The sequence below is a fragment of the Lytechinus variegatus genome, chromosome 10, assembly GCF_018143015.1.
Source record: "Lytechinus variegatus isolate NC3 chromosome 10, Lvar_3.0, whole genome shotgun sequence".
NCBI lineage: Eukaryota > Metazoa > Echinodermata > Echinoidea > Temnopleuroida > Toxopneustidae > Lytechinus > Lytechinus variegatus.
The window spans coordinates 33,133,321-33,157,292 of record NC_054749.1 but is presented as its reverse complement, the minus strand read 5'-3'; the positions used below and the strand labels follow the sequence as shown (position 1 = coordinate 33,157,292).

General features: G+C 35.9%; 2 protein-coding genes and 1 long non-coding RNA gene across 5 annotated transcripts in view; all 3 read left to right on the top strand.

Annotated features, from left to right (window-relative positions):
• The first annotated feature begins 1,442 nt into the window (after positions 1–1,442).
• LOC121423319 lies at positions 1,443–3,748 on the top strand. The gene is made up of 3 exons (XR_005971264.1): positions 1,443–1,479; positions 2,926–3,025; positions 3,638–3,748. It is a non-coding gene; the product is annotated as an uncharacterized LOC121423319 (long non-coding RNA).
• A 2,963-nt stretch (positions 3,749–6,711) lies between these two features.
• Positions 6,712–9,702, top strand: LOC121422641 (mediator of RNA polymerase II transcription subunit 7-A-like). Its single transcript, XM_041617801.1, has 2 exons — positions 6,712–6,858; positions 8,748–9,702. Exon 2 carries the CDS (start codon positions 8,753–8,755, stop codon positions 9,455–9,457), a length of 705 nt encoding a protein of 234 aa, XP_041473735.1. The 5' UTR covers positions 6,712–6,858; positions 8,748–8,752; the 3' UTR covers positions 9,458–9,702.
• Positions 9,703–14,161: 4,459 nt separating this feature from the next.
• LOC121422674 (protein tweety homolog 1-B-like) overlaps positions 14,162–23,972 on the top strand; it is a 33,229-nt gene continuing 23,418 nt past the window's right edge. The window contains exons 1-2 of one of the 3 annotated variants that reach the window (XM_041617839.1): positions 14,162–14,600; positions 17,956–18,131. In XM_041617839.1, the coding sequence (XP_041473773.1) occupies positions 14,454–14,600; positions 17,956–18,131 (323 nt within the window). In that variant the 5' untranslated portion in view covers positions 14,162–14,453. The remainder of the gene's footprint in view (positions 14,601–17,955; positions 18,132–23,972) is intronic. The other 2 variants (XM_041617836.1, XM_041617838.1) reach the window with 2 other exon arrangements.

Genomic DNA, 23,972 nt, shown 5'->3' with positions numbered 1-23,972 from the left:
TCCATGCCCCAAGCAAGCAATAATATTTAAGTATCAAAACACCTGTTTCTTGTTTCTTGACCTTGGACGAAGATAACACACAGCCCGAGCACGGTCCGAACGTGCAAAGCATGCTGTCATTTTATTTACTTACTTTCATTATTTCGAGGTCGATTTTCTTCGTTCGAAATTGAAAATGGACTAACATTGGATTTCTGAATACAATGTGCCTTTGAAAACGTGATGAAATATCAAATACAATAATTGTATTCCGAAGGTCCTACTACAGGAAGAGAAGTCTTACGTAATAGCACAGCTGTTGTTTACCATTTCGTCCTTGGCTCAACGCTCATTTACTGGCCTATGGAGGTGAAATTGAGACAACAGGGATAACCGATCCGTTCCAAGGACCCCCGTTTTCACAAACATTTGTCGTTCCGAAGCCCGTTCCGAGGAGCCTCCTTTTTACAATAAGCCCGCTCCAAGGCCCCTGTTTTTTGTCTCGCCCGCGGCACACCCTCACCACTTTTTTGGTCGAGTGCCCCCCCCCCCCCCCCGGGTGAAGCTAGACAAGAGCAGAGGAGTAAACTTTGGTTAGTTGCCCGGACTAGTTGCACCTTGGGCTGCACCGGTGTTTTCTTATTTTGTTACTTTTGGGAGGGGACAATCTAGAAAAGTACACAAAAACATGATTTTCAAGATGTGTGTATTTGAGTTTTTGTCAGAGGTGTATCAATCAGATATGATTATTTACGTCTGGGACCGACCGTTAACGTCACCATCCGAAAGACGTGACCAGGGCTCGAACCTCGAACCTCTGCATCAATTTGTAACTTCCCCACAGCTTGGATTACAGGCGCATGCCACAACCCCCAGATAAAGTCAAGAAAAAGAAATAAAGAAAGGAAATAAAGTGATAGGGTTGGATACTTGTATAGGATCGATCATATATCATTAAATACTATTAAGTTAGCTAAAGTCATGTTCTTGCAGTATACAGATTACAGCTTTTGAAAAATTATAAATGATAATTTTGTGTGCATCACAGAGATACGATCTTACTATACGTAAGCTCCCGAAGGGAGCTAGAGAGGCAACTCTTTTCGCGCGTTTTTGATTTTCCATAGGTTTTGTACATAACAAACATGGCTGCCATTTGTCCAATTTGAAGGTTGATTTTGGAAGGTCAATGTTTAATTCATGAGTAATGACGTCAAAATACGCACAATGCACTTGTATGATTGGATAAAACGCTAATGTTTTATTCATGTCCTCATGCATTAAACATTTTTTTCCGTCCCACAATTCCCTACGATATCTGTGCGAAGTGTCGTTCTTTTTGATTCTGCGAATTTCAACTTTTTGAAATACAATAGCAAGTCTAATTATCTGTTTTTAGAATTGATGTTTGAAAACATGATTTCTGAGTGAACTTCAAAGGAGCAGAAAATCTTGGAGGAAACATTAATATCAATCTAATGACATTCCATAGGAATAAAAGTAAGTTAAGTTCAATTCCTTACTTTGATCTTAGTTGAAATTGTAATGTGTTTGCTGGGGTTCGGCGTCGCATGCATGGCTTTATGTGCAGTTTACAACGCAAACCACAATTTCCATATTTCCATTTCTTTTTCCTGTCCTGATCCTAAATAAGTCTGAAATATGACTGACATATTTTCTCAGAAAATAACATAGTTTTCGTAGAACTAAGTTGGTTAATTGGGATGCTTCATGTCCGCCCTTATTAAATCTGTATTTCAGTTCTAATTGTCAAATATCAGGGGTAGATGTGGACTTGTTTAACGGCAAAGCTACATCAAAATTAAGCCAAATACCGATTACCGTATATAGCCAGAGCGGGATGCGGACTTTGATATCGCCGGTGCCAGCCGGCTGCGAAATTGCCGATGTAGGCTAGGTCATTAGGTGTTGGAAATTAATTGTCAGACAAGCTTGAGTTGAAATTTGAAGTTATAGGCCATGGGCCTAGTACTGACTTTTCGACACCGCTATTTCAATATAATTATCTGCATTTAAAATGAAATGAAATTAAATCTAAATGAACTGAATCTGTTTGGAATGATATTGGTAGATTTTTCCATGCTCTGTCATGGAATGATTTGAGACAGATGTTAATGTTTTTCTTTTTTTAAATAAAAGTAAGGCCCTAGGATAGGTCTAACTTAGATATAGATTTAAAAAAATAAAATTCTAGATCTGTCTGGTTTGACTTCTTTTCTACAAAGATTTAAGTTAACTTTATTTTAGTTCCTGGCTGGACCATTGCCATTGGACTAAAATGTAATTAGCCTAGCAACGGAGTTTAATGATTCTTTTTTTTCGGGGGGGGGGGGGGAACATTTCTTTGTCAGGGTTCAAACTGCTCAATTGTTTTTTGGAAGGGTTGAGAAAATTTATAGTGCCCTATTTTGAATTGTTTAAGTATAAGGCTAAGCAGAGAGAGCAGCTGATCTAATTGATTTATCTTTATTGTCCTCACTTGATGTTATTTGTGGTGAAAGGCAAAGGGTCATTTAAACCTGCCAGCAAGTGAGCTAACCCTTTTTTAAAATAAAAATCAAACTTAAAGAGGATCTCACTTAACGTAGAGATTCAAATCAGACATGTTTATAGACGAGTGCAAAAAATTTAATGATTGTCTCGCACTGATGAATGAGCGAAAGCCATATTATCACACAAATGATAATTATCCTACATCTGTCAAAAGCTGGCTTGGTGTATATATATATATTGAAGATTGACAAAAGACCTCACTATAGTAGGACATGTATGCTTGAACCATTTAGTTTTTGGTCAAGACCTGCTTTTTTCTAGTTTGGATTTGTGAAAGCTGGAAACTCTGAAAAAATTGTTTTAAGAGAGGAATTTTGTTTATCACTTTTGAAATTTTTAACTGTAAAGTATTGTATGTATATCGAATTGCAGATCCAGTGGGAGTCAGAAGTACAAAGTCAAATACCATTTGCACATCACCAAGAGGTACAATCTGATGAGTAACAGGATATCTGATCTAAAAGCTTGCCAGGTATGCTTGTTTTCATAAAAATATAAAAAACCTATTTTTTCTGAATCATGTTATCCCATAAAGTAAAGCTCCATGATGAGATAAAGAGCGTGTATAGTGACTGCACTTCGGAGTGCTGATTTGTCTAGTTCAAATTTGAACTAGACAAATCAGCACTCCGAAGTGCAGTCACTATACACGCTCTTTAAGAGCTAAATTAGCACTTCATTTTTTAGAGTGTATTCTTTTGGATTCAAATTCACCAGTATTTCCATTAATATCAATGCATACTTATTGTCCATGTCTCTTAGCTATATTAATCATACATAAAATCACTTTAAAACTCAGTTACTCTGAAGACAGAAATAAAAAAGGACAAAATATTTCGATATATATTTGAATGGGTTTTCACACTTAATAAAAAAAAGTTATATGAATAATGATCTATAATAGTGATCTATGATTTTTATCTGGCAACATAAGTTACTACATGTGCATTTTCTAAATAATATTGCATGGAAGAGTAGGGGCTCATAAAAAGTTTAAAACTTCTAAATTAACTGGACTAGATGAGTAAGAATAATTTATATCAGCAGCTCATTTTGTTCCTTTCTCTTTTTGTTTACTATGCAGGTTTCACAAGCTGTTTGAGTATCACCAGGGCAGATCAAGAAGAAATATGAAGGCCAGGTTCATAACAAGCAGTTTCTTCATTGCAATTACAGATTTAAAAACTTGAATGAATTTAAATAAATGTGTCAATACATATTGAATGCTGCTTAAACTACACATCTGTTGAAAAAAAAAATAATTGGAGTATAGATATTTAGGTCCATAGGTTTCACACAAGATTAAAATATTTTTCAAAGGGCACACTTATCCCCCTTATTAGTGTTCTAATCATCTACATGTAGTAATTATAGTAGTGAAAGCACTTTGAATAATATTAGTAGTTTGAAAGGGATAGGTTGTATTCTGGTAATCTAAACAATGCAGAATGTGCCTTTACTGAGGTCTTGGCTATGTAACATACATGCCTACAGACATATAAATGGTGATAAGAAATAATGGATTTTCATTGAATAAAATGTGCATAATAAAAAACAATGTGACAGAACAAAGGGCGAAGAAATCACTCTCAGTCCTGGACCCCAATTCATTAAAGGGGAAGTTCACCCAGAAGAAAACTTTTCAGGAAAATCCGTTAAAAAGTAAGAAAGTTATTAGAGTTCAAAGTTTTGTATTTGTGATGTCATAGACGAGCAGCTGCCCCATGTGTTATGTGATATAACATGCATGAATTTCAAATTTTGTATGGTTCCTGATGACTTAATTTTGTTTTCTATTCATGATTGGGCATGAAATGATTTGTCTATTGATACACAAAAGGTAGGGTGAAAACCATTTTCAATTTTCTGAGAAAATGACATTTATTTGATTTTTTACCATTCGCTATGTGTGAATGCTGCTCGCATATGTCGTCACAAATCAAATAATTGAAATTCTAATAACTTTTAATTATTTGATGAATTTTTCTCAAACCTTTGGCAATATTTTTTATTATTTTTTCTGCTATTTTTACAATAAACTTTTGGTCAGGGTAAACTTCCCCTTTAAGACTAACCACTATTCTAACTTTGAAATTCTGGTAATTACTATGGAAACATTAAAGCAACAGATCAAAATTGGGGTTCCCATGCTAGTTGCTAGTTACATTTGGGGCCAATTTACCATAATTGAAGTCCTTATGAAACAAGAACCTCTATGTATTGCTGGACATTCTGTTGAATTCATTTTCTGGGGGAAGTGAAAAGTTGCACTATTTTTTTTTGTTTTTAATCTCTTTGTTTTTGTAACACTGTATTGTCGATGTCCCATATAATGAATTAGATTAGCTCTGCAAATAAAAGAATTTGCTGGAAATAGAACACAGCTCTAGCAGCACTTCACAACAATAGACAATAAGCAACTTTATTACTAATTTTCTAATGTGCAGATTTGGGAAGGCACTCTTTAGAGAAATGTGGCAATGTGCTCCCCTTTTTTTATGAAGTGTCCCCGATTAGATTAGCATGCTATTTCTTGTCAGCAAATGCTGAAAAAAATTATTTGATATTTGAGTAACTGACTTTGAGAGAGAGGTATATCGATAATCTTTTTATTAATGGCATCCTTGATGCCCCCCTTATATTGACTATGTAAGGCTTATCAATAACTATGTAAGTGAATATACATACTTATTTTTTTCATTTTTTTTCTCTAGATTTTACAAAAAAAATACATCCCCTCTCATGTAATATCCTTGCAATTTCTGTTGCACTCATTATAGGCATTTTGCCGATGTAATTTGATGCTTTGGTGAGAAAACAGAGAAAAAAATATTTTTATCATGTATTCAAAAATTTATTAATTAATAAACATTTTAATTTGAAATATTACTTTCTAATCTTGATATTCGTGATTTACTTAATCCACCAATTTATATTGCGTGAAAGATATGTGGTGATGATGTTATTGCTACCAAACTGTGTTGTGATGAAATGGCACTGAAGATTACTTCTATATGACTGGAATATGATGGTGCTACTGATTGATTGATTGATTGATTCTGTATGTCGGGTATCCATGGGTATAATACTAGTACAACAGGTATTTAGTATCAAAATAACATGCGTGGCAAGATAGCCCATAAAAGCCATTGCAACATGGCATACTGTGACATTCAGGTGCAGCCGAATTAAAGACATGAATGAGTTTGATTTAAAAGTGGGATAGAAATAAAAATGAAATGAGAATGATTGTTTGCTCGCATGATTATGTGGAATGTGTGTGTGTGGAAGAGAGAGGGGGGTGGAATCGATAGAGAAATATAGGGGGTGGGCAGGTACAAAATTTTTATTTTATTTGGAAGTGACCTTTAAGATAGCCTTGATGAGAGCAAATACATGGGGGGGGGGTACTGGGCTCTCTTTTGCTCCCATCCCAAACTCAGACTTTTAAAAAAAAATCTTCATAAGATTTGCACCAGATTGTTCATTTCAATTTCAAAATAAAGACAAAATGACCTGATTGCTCTCTTGCTCAGATTTTTCTAATCATTTTAAGTATTTACCCCACCCCCCAAAATAAACAAATATTTGTGGCTATTCATGATGTGTAATGAAAATAATGGGTAGTGATGAACACCTGATGAATAGAGCAAGCAGATCCCTAAATTCAATCCTACTAATGAATCTCTTATAAGCTTCCAAAATGTCTTCCAGGGAAATATCTAGCAAATAAATAAGTGAATTAATTGATGTAGTAATAAGCGCGAAAGAATTAAAAATATAAGATGAATAAACAACTGAATACCTTGGGGGGGGGGGTGAACGGGGGAATGATCAATGATATGAATTTACCAAAGACGCGCAGCTCTATGAATACCGGTCATTTCATATTCAATCACCTCGCGTATTATGCTAATTTGTGACAATTTGCTTGTTTGCATATTTTTACGCTGTGCGCGCAGGCCAATTTATGACCACGCCTCTGTTTCGCTGGTGTGCCATGAAGTTGCGGTGTCCATAGCCTTGTACGCGAAAAAATGGGAGCAGTGTGCACTTTTGACCTTCCAAAATTTCCCCATGTCTGACCGGATGCAGAAGCGGAGTTTCCACCCCCTGGTGTGCATGCATTATAGCGCCATCTTTAGACGAGTGTCATACAACCTATCTAAGTAGCTTAAATTAGCCGAAGAGGCACTGCTGAAGAGAAATTTTTTGTTTTTCCTTGCCTATTTCTAGTGCTGAACTGTTCGAAATTTGTTTCAAATTTGCAGTCTTCGAGTGGCTCAAACATCGATCGAAGCTAATGTGAGTTCATACTTAAATTTTACGCTTATTTAAGTGTTTTTTATGACTTGCCAGTGATCGATCACTGTGAGGCAAGTCTGTAGACTGTACGGTATTTTATTCCATCGCCTGCCTGAACTTCCGGGGAGGAGTCTGGCTTGTGAAGGCTAGACAAAGGCAGCTGCCTGCGTGAACTAGTGTTGCAATTGTGCCTTAAATAACTTAGTTCAGGGGGTCACGAGTTAAGTATGACTAACTTAGACTAGAGTCGCATTTAAGTCGTCACTAGACAGCTGGCAGCCATCTGTTTTGTCAACTTTTTTTTTACATTTAATTTTTGTTTTATTAATATTATTTCTCCTCGATGCTATTTATAATTATATTCCGTTGTGGCCTGAAATGCACCAAAACAGGAAAAAAATGAACTTGAAAGGAAAAAAAATAAAAACAGTGAGTGTCGTTAAGCTGTCGCACAACTCCCACTACCCTGGTTTGGCATTGAGTCCCTGTACAGATCGAGTTAGAACTTTGGTCGCTGCAATTATGAGTGGAGCCAATGGAGTTCAGCGGAACAACCAATATCTTCTTCAGGGTAGACCTGTGTCCTTCATACTTGTAGATTAATACAGGCGATTTGTGTGTCTGGTGCTTGTGCTTGACGGTGCAGTTGAACAAAAATCAAATCACAGGTGCAAGTAAAATCTGGCTGGCATTTTAGGCTGCCTGCATCACCATCAGTCTCTGCCATATAACAAGAGACCAAGCTTTTGCTTTTGGTCTAACTCTAAGTGGTCACATGCGGTCATCATCAGGTGGTCATCAGGTCTAGCCTAGGTCTTTGATTGTCTATTAATCAATAGGATTGTGTGTTTCATTGCGACTTTAACTTTTAAGTTGTACGATTAAATCTTTGTGAAACACCACCCCCCCCCCCTCCCCAGGATTCTTAAAAAAGTTCAAATGGAAATTCGATCTTTTTATTTTCAATTCAATTTTCATAGCAACTTAGGCCAGGCATTTGGCAAAGAACTACATGTATGGTCGGGGGTCCTAAAGCTACGCGGGTCCCAAAGCTACGCACTACTCATCGCGCATGCAGTTTTATTGGCAAATGCGCACTCTGTGTGTGGAACTGTGACTGCAGTGTGACGAACGATTCCTTTTCAATTTTTTCTACATGGGCTGAAGTAAATCTCTAAATGCAGAGAAAACCCAAAATTGTTTGGAATTTTGGAGTTACATTCGATTTAATTTCATATTATCCTATCATAATTTGAGCAAATTTTAAAATTTGAGGCACATGAAATACTATTTTTTGCATGATAAATCGAGTGCGTAGCTTTAGGACCCCTTCTACATCGGGCGGCGAATTCAAGAGGTGTTCGGAAAACACGACGGGATTTTCGTATTAGTGAGTTTTGTGATATTTTCTTTTTGGTTGAGGATCTTTAGAATATTTGCCACAAATTAGTTAAAGATGATTTGTTCAAATATAAAAATTGGCATATTTTACATCGCTTGTAAACAAAGTGCGTAGCTTTAGGTCCCCCCATCATACATGTAACTGTGACTGAATATTAAAACAATCAGCATTGAGATCAAAGCAAGAATATAACTTTTCCCTGTGTGGCTAAAATTCAGGTGATTAATGCATTCTTTCAGAGAAAAGCATTGCAAATATTTATCTCAAATTTAGTTTGCTAAAAATAGGCATTTGAATTGGGCTGGCTATGAAAGTATTTTTATTATGCCAAATACATTAATCATGTACCGGCAACAGAAATTGAAAGGAAATAAGATGGAAGAAATTAATCAAATAAGATTTAAAACAATTCCACACTATAAGATACACGTAATTGGCACTTTCTTCATAATATTGTTAATTTGTTTTCCCTTTTATTTTTCTGCAGACAACATGAATGAACCACAGGGAGTAAGCTCTCTCCCTCTCCCTCCAATGATGTATATTGCTAACTACACTGATGAGCGAGTACTCAACAAGACAACGCCTAAACCTCCTCTACCCGTACAAGAAGCGTATGGAATGTTTGGAGCCACATTCGTTTCCAATGATGATATCATTCGTCCTCTTGAGTCGCAGGGTTTGAAGCGTCTTCATCCGCAGCGGTTCGACCACAAGAAGGAGCTAAAGAAAATCAACCATTCCATTCTTGTGAACTTCCTTGACCTCATAGACACACTTATTGTCTGTCCGAATGGACCAAGGAGAGAGGAAAAGTTGGACGATATGAATCTCCTCTTCATTCACATGCATCATTTGATCAATGAATTTCGTCCACACCAAGCCAGGGAAACACTGCGTGTCATGATGGAGGTGCAGAAACGACAGAGACTTGATACAGCAGAACGTTTCCAAAAACACTTGGAGAAGGTGACAGAGATTCTTCAGGGGTGTTTTATGTCGTTACCTGATAACGTTGAGAACATTGATAGCAAAGTTGCTGTCAAGATAGAACCAGAGGCAGCTGAGATGATGGCCAGAGTAAAAGGAGATGATGTTGTTGTCAAGAGAGAAGTTGAAGATAAGGTTGAAAAAGAAAAGAATGAAGGATCTCGCTACAAGGATAAACTCATGTGTGATCTTATTGATGCACTCTGAATATAGACATTTTTTTTGTTGGACAAAGATACATATTTGAATATTTTGTTTTGTACAGTGCATGATAGGAGTGCATAATATTTATGCTGTTCCAAAGGGCATTTCTTCGACTCCAGTAGTGTTTTCAGATGCTTGGGTATCTTCTAGTTTTCTTACTTTTCTAGTTCCCATTTTCTGGGTCAACTCGGTGTGTTGGCCGGTGTGTTGGCTCAGTTGGTAGAGCGTCCGTCTCACAACCGGGAGGTCGGGGGTTCAAACCCGGCCGCGTCAGACCAAAAGACGTTAAAAGATGGGAGTTGCTGCTACCCTGTTTGGCGTTCAACAATTAAAGGGATAGAGCCTCGTCGATCTGGCGCTGCACAGTGGCTGCCGGGCCCACGATCAATTGGGCAAAGCAAATTTTGGGAGTATTTCATGTCTATTTCGAACAATAAATTATGGATTTTCATTTTTTTTTTCATTTTTTCAACTCCAGGATGTGAAAGCTTTTTGTTTTGCTGAAAGAATCAGCACAATGGCTTGGATTTGAACCCATGGCCCTCTGAATGTGAAGAGTCAGAAATCATACTATATCATAACACTAGTTTAGGGATCATATCTTGACTGATCAAATAATGCAATTTCCACTGGGTGGTTACGTATGTATGATGTATTGTTTATTCACCTGACAGTTTCAAATGCTGTCAGTGCAACATTGAATTTTGCTATGATGTAGTCAACAGGTGCATGCTATGTTGTAATTCCTGAATGTAAATTGTTGAGTGTGAAAGAATACTCAGTCTTTACACACACCCTTAACCCTAAATAGACTGGGCTATTTCGACGCCTAAAAAGACTGGGGGGGGGGCTGATTCAGCCCCCCCCCCTTATGATCTCGGCTGTTGGTACACGCGTTACCCATGGCATTATCTACAAAACTATAACATCAAATTCGGCAAAAAATCTCATGTCTCATTAATTATGCTAATTTATGCGTAAAATCATAAGTTTGCTCTAATTAATATAATAATGTCCCTGAAATGCTAATTTTTGTTTCACATACTCTAGATAGGCATCTGATCAAATTGATTTTTAAAAAATTTCAAAATCAAAATGTCGAGGGGGGGACTGAATCAGCCCCCCCCCCAGTCTTTTTAGGGTTAAGACTCTGGCCTCACTGGCCTTAAAGGACAAGTCCACCCCAACAAAAACTTGATTTGAATAAAAAAAGAAAAATTAAACAAGCATAACACTAAAAATTTCATCAAAATCGGGTGTAATATAAGAAAGTTATGACATTTTAAAGTTTCGCTTATTTTTAACAAAACAGTTTTATGAACGAGCCAGTTACATCCAAATGAGAGAGTTGATGACATCACTCACTATTTCTTTTGTATTTTGTTATATGAAATATTTTTATTTTCTCGTCATTGTCATGTGAAATTAAGTTTCTTTCCTTCCTGAACACGTGGAATTCCATTATTTTATCATTTTGTGCTTCAGGCAAGGAGGTCCTAATCGTCAAACTCGTTCATATAACTATTTTGTTGAAAATAAGCGAAACTTTGAAATGTCATAACTTTCTTATATTACATCCGATTTTGATGAAATTTTCAACATTGTGCTTGTCTGATTTTTCTCTATTGATTAAAATCAACATTTTTCTGAGGTGGACTTGACCTTTAAATATTTGGCCTTAGATATTTATGAGCACAGAAGTTATTATGATGACGTTTGCAAAGATATAGATTTACAGGCCTTGTTCAGTGAGTAAACGTGTGTGCAAAAGGCAAAATACAATTTACTCCTGAAATAAAAAGGAAAAAGTACCATAAAACCTGTCTGTAGTGACCACACAAGGGAAAACAAAAAATGTGACCTTTATAGACAAGTAAGAATACAGAATTCTGTAAGTAAATACTTTCATTTGAATGTATGTTATTACTGATATTTTTGGAGGAATTTATTCACATTCCATTGATGACATTTTTGGTAGACCTTATAATGCTTTTCTCTCAGGCAAAATTTTCTTTACCCCTGTACTGTAGGTGAGGCTAAATGGCAAGTTAGACCCGCTGGGTTAAGCTAAGCCCACTTTCTTTTCTTTCAGGATATTTGCAAAGTGGGCTAGCCCTACCTATATAGTATGGGATTATTTGGCCCTGCAAAATACATGTACATGTAGCAGGGGTAAGACAAGCAATGGCAATGTTAAGCATGTGAAAATCCAGGGTTAAGAGTCACTCACAACCAGAGGTAAGCGCTCATGAGTAGCTAAGAGGCGGATCCAGGATTTTTCGAAAGGGAGGCACATTTTCCTGAGGAAAAAAGGGGGTTTTAACCAAAATGAAGAATGAAGGGGATTTTGTCCACAAAAAAATTTGACAAGCCAAAAAAAAAAGTCTTCACTTTCAGATTTGTACATGTAGTTGGTTTATTTTTATGCCGGCCCTTGCCGGGGCAACACAGGTTCTTAATAGATGCATGTATGTGGGAAGGGGCACGATGAGAGATGATGATTTTTCTTGCCAATTGAATACATGAATTTGGGGTAATATACTTTGTTCATCGGAAGATTTATAATTCTGAAAATTAAACGGTTCAATATTCAGAATGTTCGTCAATCTGAAAATTAAACATGGTTTAAGTCTGAAGGTCCATTAATCAGTAAATTATTGAAATTAGCCTTTTCAAGTTGTAAATCAAAATGATCAGAAAATATTCAGAAAAAATGAAGTAATGTTTGCATAACTTACATGTAGTACTGGCACTATCAAACCATTGGAATAACAAACCTTATCTTAAATTGTTTGAAACAAACTATCAGAATAACAAACCCAACCATGTTATTGTTTTTTCTGAATGATCTTGAGAAAAAAGAGCGTAAGGATAATGCCGTAAACATTCACATTAATTAACCCTGTTTCATTTTTTGACTAATGAATATCTTGGTATTTGCAAATTGTGTGTGTCAGTATACACGTATAATAACAAATTTTTAGAATAACAAGCATATAATATACGGAGTAAAGCCCTCATTGATATCACATTGTCTCAAATCCTGTTTCGACTATGTATGTACTTGTACCTGTGGAAAATGATAATGAATGAATAAACTTCACCATTTTGATGAAAAATCTAACCCTCATGTCTCAATTTCTATGTTTAGCATTTGTTGTTGTTTAGTGGTTAATTGTTAATATGTACTCTATATTTCCTCTGGTTTTAATTGTAAATCAATGCTACGTTGACAACTTTAAGCATTAATAAAAACTTACAACTATGTTATCTATGTCATTATTTTAACTACATGTACCATGGGAAGTTGGAAACCTAATTGCAGGGTGCTACATAAGCACTTGCCCGATTGCCCGGGGCAAGTAAAAGTTGAGAGTCGGGCAAGTGTTTTGAAGTAAAGACCAAAACTACTTGCCTGAATTGGGCAAGCAAAATTCTCACAGTAGAATGACCAAAATTAGGGTCGATATGATGTGATATTGACCCTAATTTTAGTCATGGCAGGTAGATCACTCAGTTCATGTCAAAAGAGAGAAAAGGTCAATGGTTTATAAAACCGCGAAAATGTTCTTTTGAAGAGAAACTTTTTTCAAGGATTTTTTCTGGGGGGCAATTAAAATAGATTTTTGGGCAAGTATTTGAAAATTTACTTGCCCGACTGTGCATTGGCTGCTGGGCCCTATTACCTTGGTAGTTAGAATAATGGCCAAATAACCATTGTAAGTCTCGATGAAATGGGGCCCTAGTGTAGGTAGCTACAACTCCAAAACATTACCATGATGTTGTGCAGATTCCTGGCTGGTGCATCATAGAGCTTCATCCAGAGCTTTCATTTTCTAGTTTAGTTGCAATGCTGAAATATAATATGATTTGAATAGACAAACAAAAGTCATACAAACGAAATGCTGAAAATGTCATCAAAATCAGACAAGGAATAACGGAGTTATGACATTTTAGATATTCCACTTTTCCAGAGAAACAGTTCTATGCTTGTCTTCATGGATATTCAATGAGCAAACTGATGTCATATCCTAACTTGTTCTTTTGTATTATTTTTTTTATGAACTTGGTAATTCAAAATATTTGTCCTCAAGAACTTTAAAAATCGGATGGATGGCTGATTTAGTGCATTAGATATTCATTGCTGCATCTTATTTTATTATAAGGGAGACGTATCATACACACATGTATGAAAATATAAATTTATGAAAATGTCACATTTCTAACTTACCTATTGAATATTCATAATGATGTGCATATAACTAATTTCACAAACTATTTCTGAATTTCAATACTTTCATTATTTATTATAAGAATTGATGATTTTTTTGCAAATTGCTCAGTGAATAACTATTTTTATTTTTTTTTAATTATAAAGTTTGCTATTTGTAAAGATATGATAAGTAAGTTCACTCCTGCAATGTTGAAATGACAAAAATCAAAGGTACATGTATCTCATTTTGATACAAAAAAAAGGTCTCGAGACATAAAATTGTGTATCACCATCATCATCATCATCACCACCACCACCACCATCATCATCTTCATCATCATCTTCATCATCAATCATTCGATCCCCCCCCCCCCCCCCATTTGTTGGGATCAATTGACTTTTGAGAAAATCTGCATGGGCGCCATCTACAGTTAATGATATGAGGGATATCTTTTTTTTCCTATTCTTTTTACAGCTTTTTAGCACACACCCACGCTCATACACGCGGTGAGTCAATTCATCGGCATTTTCGCATCGATCTAGTGGCTTTGCTTTTCGGCCCCCGATGATTTCCCACAAAAACACAGTCGAGTCCCCGCTCTGATCGCCCGTGTTAAACGTTCATTGCCATTTCATCATAAGCGGGTCACGTCGCCTTTCGTTGACTCTAATTCGAACTTGTTGAAGCTACTAAAGCAACAGATAGGAACTACTACTTCTTCTCTAATAGGATCCATGGATATTATTTGACAATTGTCTATTGCAGTATTATTTGATTGAGTGATCATGTGGCAATTAATAGAACATTCATATTCGCAAAACTACTCAGTTTTTTGGCTGGCAGAGTTCTTCCACAGCTGGCCGCACATCTCGTACAACGGACTCAAGAAACAAGACTCCACATTTGATCCTTCAAATAAGAAATATGTTGAGGTACAGTATGATTATAAACTTTCAAGCATGATTGATATGAGTAAAATGAAGACCTCTGCTTATCCTAACTAAAGTTCAAGTTTTTCATGTTTGACACTGACACTAGAGAGCAGGGAAGTCTCAGTCGATCAAAGTCAAACATTTGACTTGTCATTGACATTGATTGATGAATTGAGAGATGATTGAAAGGTATTTCTATTAACTAGTCTAGAATCTAGATCTACATAAAAACATCAAATAATCTGCTAGAAAATCACTGAGTGAAATTGACAAGAAACACAAAATCCGCAAATGGAAAAAAATGCAGGTGAAATGAAACTGGGTTAAGTACCGTAATAAAAATATCTTTAAGTTAAGGTCAGTCTGCAACTCTGCATGTTTATAGGCCTTTTAGTTTTAGCCTTAAGAGAGATGGGTGAATGTCTTCTCTTCATATTTCACCTCTGAGTCAGTCTGACTCTGTCTCTGTTATATGTCAGTCTAGACATCTATTTGAGACTCTGTATGGTCCATACTCTTTAATAATTATGGCTACCTTTCAACAAGAGACAATGAAATTGGAAGAAAACACAAGATACAAAAAAAATTGGTAAAATTATTTTTCTGTTTTTGTGGTATCTTGTTTGCTCCTTTGATTGTGCAAAAACACATTTATTTTGCAGTTTTGAGAAGTGTGTGATATGATCTTTATTAGGTGGTCTGTTAATGACAGAGCACCTATTGATTTCGTCAGAATTTTCTTTATTTCTTTATTTCTTTCTTTATTCTTGTCACCTATGTTTGTCGCCAACTTCTCGGAATTGGCGGAATCAATTTTGCTGATTTTTTCATCATACATAGAATCTATCATAGAGACGGCATACTAAGCTTTTCAAGGTCATATGGTTATGATGACATCATCTACATGCCATTTTGTAAAATTCTTCATTTGATTATATCTTCATTATCAATTATCAAAAATTAACAATATTTACATGACATTAACTTCAGGTCAAAGGTCAACTGTCAATGTCATCAAAGGTCATGTAAAGGTCATGATGCGCGCGTACACGCGCATCAAAGGTAAAAAAATTCTCCAAATGGCCTATAAAATTTTTTCTTTCTCCTGAGTTAGCATGAATTTTCATTTTGAAAAACATATCATGGCGAAAAACAGCGATGAAAAGAGGCATGTCATTTTTCCTCATTTTGCGTGTAATCTCTATGGGACATGACTTTTTCTCAAAACTGGATTTGACATTCCTCTATTTCGTGAGCCATATCTCCATTGTTTCTTGTCAGTTTTCCCTGAGCTTTTAGTATGTTGTAGCTGAGATTCTGAGCTTTCGTGAATGTGCCCTCCATTTTTTGATCAGATGCCGGGATCATGCCCGTTTTTCACTTGCAAAATTGGAATTGTAATTCTCAAAATTGCTTATGTGTATTCTCTATGGGGAATATCGTGGCTAAATGGATAACGCATTTGACTCGCTTTCTAAAGGGCGCAGGTTCGAGTCCTAGGGTGAACAAGATTTTTTTTCCATTTTTTTTTCTTTTTACCACCTCGTACATGATCCTTTATGATAATTTAATGGTATAAAAGTTAAAATTTAGCAAGATAAAACAGATTTTTATTACTTTTTTTCATATCACATGGCTGTGAGCTGGAGTATTGTCATACATCAAAAAGACCCTTTTCACAGTGCTTTATCATCTCCCGTCTTTCACAAGTATTCAATCCATAATGAGCATTCCGTTGTGTTCATGAAGATCAGATTGATATGCATGAACATGGTAATAGTAATCATGATGCCGAGAATAAAGACAGACCACCTAATTCGTCTGCATGACGAATTAAATTATAGTTATTCTTGTGATTGTGATTGCTTTGATTATGTATACTTTTTTTGGTTAGCATTTATTTTTAGACTTTATAAAGTGAGTAAAAAAATAATACCCCACCACCTCCAAGTTTATAACTATTGTCCTTTAAACGATTAAACCCAAACTTGTACAAAAAGAAATGATCCAGTGAGCATCAAAAGAATCTAGTGAATAGCCTTGTGTATTGACTCACAAAGGAAGGTGAGTGCACTCCCTTCAGTCTTGGGTCTATTGTGTACACCTGTATTTCAGCAGGTATTCAAATAAACCATACAATTGAGGAAGTGTACTAATCAGAGGGGATAATGTACAGTTAGATAATACAGCTTTATAGAGTTGAAATTGAATAGAATGAACTGTATTTGAATGTCATCAATGCCAACCAGGAAGATATAGGACCAATTGTGTCTTGGGAATTCCCAATTTTTAGTAATACATGTAGCCTACTGTACAAGGCTGTTCAGGTGGGGGCTCCTAATTGGAGTAAAATTCTCTGATGCATGGATTAAAATGCCATACATTGTCGATACATGTATTTATATTATGACCAGACGAAGACATACATGTAGGCTGTGTTGGTAGGAGGAAAGGTCAGAGTAGTGCCTTCTGGACAGAGGTGTGCTCCGACCTACTGTACCTCTGAGATACTCCTGGTCGGAGGAATATCAGTTCACTCCAAACTTTCCTCTGACTGGGCTTTGCCTACCGTTTTCAATTCAATTAAAAAATGGTTTAACAAAAACATGCCTCGCAGCCAAAGGATGAATAAAAACATGTACATAGCAACCAAAATAGCCTACATGTACATGTATGTATGTCACGTGATGGAATCTTCATCCAGAATAATATTTTACTCTGACTAGGAACAGGAACCCTCGTCTGAACAAGGCTAATGTCATAAAGGATGCTATCTGATATAGGATACGGTTACACCCACTTTCCTACAGGAATGGAGGTCATTGTTTACATGTTAAAGTGAAATAGAGAGAGGGTGGGGTAATTATGGCCATTTGCCCATCTAGCCCTTGAAAGTCCCTTGAAAATAAGAATGATTAAAAATACCTTGTGATTGCTCATACAGGTATACATGTAGTACAAACTGTAAAAATTTACCAAACCAGACCACCCCAAAAAAATGAAACACAAAATCTGAACAAGTATAGCTCAGCAGGTTTAAAAAGAAGTTGAACAAATTAACAGACAAAAAGAATGACACCAAGCAAGAACTGCATGTAGAGACTAGAGAGTAAGTTTTTATTATATAAATGCACATTATTTACAAATAATGTCATGAATGTTATCACAGTGCACATTTCTAATTGATGTTTATTATCATGGCTACTCTCTGCAAGGAAATTCATGAATTGCAGAGGATTCTTGCTTGATCAGCTACTTGGTATTGTAGGTCTATGGAGGGGAAAAAGTGAGGAAAATATCTAAATAAAAACTGATTCAATATTGATAAAATAAATTCTGAATTATTTCTTAACAGAGTTTGATCTTCTGGGCTGCCATACCAATTCTATGGCTTCTCCTGACACTGGTTGTTTCACTGTTCTTCAGCTGTTGCTTATGCTGTAAGAGACGACGGTCAGTTGATCCCAGCCAGCCTAGACCATCGGTCAAGTGTCCGCAGAGATTTCTCATCATAGCAGGGTTTATTTGCCTGTAAGTATCAGTGATAGATGTACTTGATTTATTTTCTCTCTCTCTATTTGTTCTTTGAGGGACCAACTTGATCATCAAAATTAAATACCCATAATACACGTATTACAAGAACTTGTTCATGCTTCAAAATACCTTTCTTTGGGGGACATTTGCTGACGGGAATAGACCAGGTAATATTTCTGGGGAGCGTTTCATGAAAAGACTTGTCAGACGTTTTATCTGACAAGTCCTGTTTTATCCGACAGTTACTATAGTAACAGTGCTTCTCAACCAATCAGAATCCAGGAAAGTTGTCAGATCTGACAACTTGTTGGACGAAAATATTGATGAAATGCCCCCTGATCAAATACTACATACTAAGTATTTTGGGGTTTAGAGTGGGTCTGAATTTGAAAGCACCCAGGGTGTATTTTTTTTTCTTTTTGGTATTTTATTTTTTGTATACATAGGCCTATGCTTATGTAGGTGTGCATACACAGTACATTTACATGTAGGAAACTTGTCAGATTAGCAGTCTCCAGTCTCAATTTATTGATTGTTACTGAACTTTCCATGAACGTTCAGTACATGACATGCATGTCATCCTAAAATGCAATTTAGGGGTGCAGGTGAGCTGACGCATGTCATTCGACTTGGCCTAATCAGATCATTCAGGAATCATATTAGACCTATTTGAAAACCATCTGGGGTTTAAAGCATATCTTGACATTGACGCAATTCTTGAGAATGAATTCTCTATTATGTTCTACAAACATGTAAGGCAGACAGTCATGTATTATCAATAAACCAAAGGATCATGATGTAATAAAGAATATGATGTATTTTGTGAATGTAATTGTAAATTTGGCATTTTTGGAATACTATGGAAAACCTTGATTTTAATCTTCATTAAATGTACACTGTAGAATTTGTGCTATGAAGAAGAAAAGAGGAATATGGATGTTTATGGCACATAATTTTTCATACTGAAGCTATATTTGGAATACAGAAAGTTTTGTGTAGACCTGTAAAAACTTAAAGAATAGAAGTCACCAAATACATGTTTACAAACCATACCAAATTTTGGTAATATCTTACAAGTACCGGTAGTAGGCTTTATACAGATTGGTAAGTACTATGTTGTTTTTTATTATTTTCTTTCATGGTTTCATCACTATCACCAACACCATACTGCAACAGGCCTTTCTAGCTCAAAATATTCAAAGAACAATAAAAATGTACAGTATGACATTGTTAGCAAGCAACTTACAAATGTAGTCGTTCGTGCCACTACCAGAGACGAGAAAAATACATGTATGCACTTATAAGTTTTTTGTATGCAGAATTGTACAGGTACCTGTATTCATACATTCTCACATATTGTTGAGCCTTCACAGCCGCAGCCTGAATGCATACACAAGTTGGTGGTTATTCAGAGAAGCAGTCATATTAAATTTCCAGTTCTATGCATAATAGATTCAATGCACAGGTCCGTGCTGCACATCGCTGGTGGAGATGCATGATGCTAATTATGCTCTCGAAGATACATCCGTGATACTCGTAAAAGTACCAGGGCATTCTTCATCATCATAATAAGATTAACTCTTAAAGTCTCAACCTACCAATTTGCACCATACATGTACATAGAATTACCGCAGAGAGCTGTGCAATTTCATTTGAATGCTGGTCAAGTTCACATCAACAACAAATTGATTTGAATAGAGAAAAATCAAATAATGCCAGAAATTTCATCAAAAGCAGATCTTACAAAAAACACACGCTAATTAAGCTTTGAGTCGCAGATGACACTTTACAAAATTGCTTAATTCCACAAAAAAGTATTTTTCCAATACCTTTTTATACTGCTTGCAAATATAGAGTCACCTTCTCACCAATGTTTCTTCAGAAATATTGTAATTTTTATATTTTATTCAGTATAATTTGGCTTGATTCCTCCATGAAATATTACTGTTTTATAATCAAGACTCTCTTTATTGTCAAATGTAATAAAATTTGAACAAAAATGACATTCTTTTATAAGAAATATTAAGAACAAGTGTAACCATACAGTACAAGGAATGCATACATGAAATGCATGCAATTACGAGATACATATGTTGGTATTGAATGTATTGATTTTAGCATCACATGCCCGTGTTGATGTCGATCAGTGGTAAGCCGTCCGATGGTACCGAAGCTTCTAATTGTCTGATTTCCATATGGTATCTTTCAAAACTGTACAAGATGTAGTTTGGTGACCATGGCCTCAATAATATTTAATATTTGACAGAACTGTACATGCACATGTATTGTTATTGTTCTAGATATTACACTGTACATACATGTACATGTAGGCCTGTATAACACGTGTTTAAAGTTTATGTACATGTACATACAGTACTGTACAGGCTATGTACATGTACTGTACATGTAGATACAAAGTTGCACCTGTACTACACTTGTTGTTGTCCTGAACTACATGTACATTTTTACATGTACATGTTCTTCATGTTTTTAATAGTGTGTACATTATATTTGTATGCACAGGTGTGTTTAAATCCTCTCCCCAACTCTGTATTGTAGGCCTAGAGTGTAGGCTATTCTCTACATTCATGAGCCAAATAATGAATTTGACATTTTGATTTGTACTTGAGTCGGGTATTTATAGATGGAAATTTGAGTTGTCACACTTGTAGAATGACTCGTAGTCTAGTTTAGACTGGGGAATTGAGAATGGTATAAGGGGTCATAATTATCGTTTGAGCCAACAGGAAAGTGAGTAAGACTGTCTAAGCTGCCTCTGTCTGCTTATGTACCCCCCCCCCCCCTTTGGTTCTTCCTTTCCTTTTCTGATGTACAGGCCTAATGCAATAATGTGAAGAGGAGACATATTATTAAAAGCATACATGTACTTTAGGCCTATTGTCTTGAAGTTCATCTCAATTCAAGTGCTGTGTGTGTAGATAGAACTAATGAAGGCCTGTTGATATTAATTCAGAATACATGTATGTTAAAAGTGGAGAAAGGCTTGAAGAGATTACAGAACTGCTAACTTTTGAGTCATTAGATGTGCACTATCCCTTAGAGTACCGGTAGTACATATACTTTTTTCGTAAAACTGTAATCTAATAGAATCCTGTATCGCTTCTAAATACAGCCCCAATACAGAATAATTGGTTGATTGATACACTGTAAACACTTCATGTGGATACTGACCTTTCTGAATAATTTTAGTGATGTTTGTATCTAGATCTCATTGAATATTGTGATGCATACTTTAGATGTACATGTAGGCCTTCAGGGTGCTGAACATATTAGACTTGCAGGAACTATTTTTTTTAGAATGACCTCTTTAATACAAACTTGGTATTACAGCTTGGCTGCTGAGCCAAAAATATTTTAATTGACTTTGTCATGACCTGTAAGATTTGACCTCCATAAAAATTTGACCTTGGTACAGTGTATTGGTATTAAAGAAAGATGCACTTTTCATCTTGAGCAACAAACTGAACGAAGACTGTTCAAGTGATCAATATTCTGGGCTACATGTATGCCTAAAGTGCAAGTACATGTACATGCAGTTGATTTGTACATAATGAAAACAGAAAACAACCAACATAAATTGGGGGGGGGGGGATTCAAACATATTGGCCTTGGTCTATTCAGTATTTGGTACGATAGGCCATATGAGTACACTGTCGATATGATAAGGAAAGCTCGAGCTCTAATTGAAATCTATTGGAGTAATCATTGAAGACTGACTTCCCCAAATTGAAGCCATGAACGTTCGAGGGTATTTTATTTAGCATCTAGTTGAGAGAGACATCAATCCTATGAGCGCCGTGATGCAGACGATGGCGGCGTATGTGAAGAATCTGTGTTGAATGAAGATATTATGATTAGGAGAGGCTGTGAACTCCGACTCAAATGGGATTACCAGTTTATCAGCTATCAGCAGCCTAATATCACCTGTCATCTTACTTTACTACGCTCATTTCACTTCAATAGTACTGGAGTATGAACGTGGCTGGCTGTCATAGAATAGCCTGTCTGTACGACAACAAAATTATACTTACTACACTTTGCTCAATATCATATGATTACATGTATGTACATGTATCTAGAAATGGCCAAAAATTCGGATAAAGAACTGTCAAGAGAGGAGTGTGTTGTCGTTTTCAACATTATACAGTGTACATGTACTTCAAACTAAACCAGTGTTGCGTTTAATTAAATTTTTTTTTGTCGGTTGTAAAAAAAGAACTTCTTCCAAAGCGCAATACATAGCAATTGGTCAAGGGGGGTGGGGGCAGTTCCATTGATGAGTGGATACCATGCATGACAAAAAAAAAACATGTAAAAAGGATCTCTTTTTCAAGATAGGGCACGTTACATACGTAACATAATAAGGGTGTCAAAAACACTAAACTAGTGAAAAAAGGGTATATATTTTGCTAGGAAAACAATGTGTTTGCGGTCCATTTTGCGAGGGTATGAAATGACTATATCTTTTTGCCCCAACACTCCATGTGTCAGATTTGAGTGAGGTGTGTGGGGTGGTACAAAACCCTATAAAAATGAAAGTTCAGCTGACGTCTGTGATCACGTCTGTGATCACGTCTGTGACATAACAATTAAGATATCGTTGTACATATTTAGGGGGGCAATTCAGGGAATACTTGTCATGGGTACCGTTTTGTTTCCAATACTTGTTAAGGGTTTCACATGCCAATACTTGTTAAGGGGTGCATTTTCAGAACATGGTAAATACCTGTTTAGGTTGCTTTTCGAAACCCCATGGTCATGCGTGGTATTCACTCATCATCAATAACAGTTCGACATTCCATTATTTTTTTAGTAATTATTTTTGTTTTTTGCTATTTATGAATAATGATTTTTTGTTTTTCATTATTAATAAATACACATAATGGAATGTTGAATTGTTATTATTTAATAATGAAGTATGACTTGGAGTTAAATATAAATGATTAGATTTGTTGATTTATATAATAGTAATTGTTTACAAAATAAAATGTAAATTATATTGAAATATTTGGTATTACCGGTATAATGATTGGTCGTTATAATTTTGTTACAAATGGCGCCTCATAGACTTCCTGGGTCAAATTCACTAATGCATGGATAGTGGATTTGGTTGGAAAAGAGTGGTAACAGTATGATTGAATGGAATGCATTCCAAAATGCATTTCAATTTGTGATTCTATTTGTGGTACATAAAACTGAAGGCACCCATACAGGTGTAGTCCTCCTTGCACAATATTTGTGTTCATAATTTTTATGTGTGTGCTCAGAAATACAGTATATTCAAGCATATTGTAAATGTACAGTACAGGTATGTTAATGACCATTTGAAAACAAGTAACAGTATGTGAATAAACCTGGTGTTTAAAAAAATTCAGTTAAGGGCCTGCACTAAATCCTGAATTGGGCTTTGATATATATGTGTACAGTACATGTACGTATTTGAGTGTATAACCCAATACTGTAGCAATCAATCATGACAAGTACACGTACATGTACATGTACAACTACACAACACTAAAGGTGTCTATTGATCTGCTTGAAGGGGTGGGAAAACTCCCTTGTCAATAACCATCCCATATTGACATGCACAGCATGTAATCATTCTCAGCATTCAATTGATACAAGAACTCAGCATGCAAACATTCAACACAGCCAGCATTCTCTCTCCCTCTCTCCATCATGGGATGTGGACAAACCCAAGCAATTAACATATTCAGATAGGTTTATCACCTAATGACACTAGTCTATTAACCATCTGTGTTGTTTGTGCCATCTTTGTCTTTGTTCCCATCTTGTATGAGTCATTCTGGGTTTAAA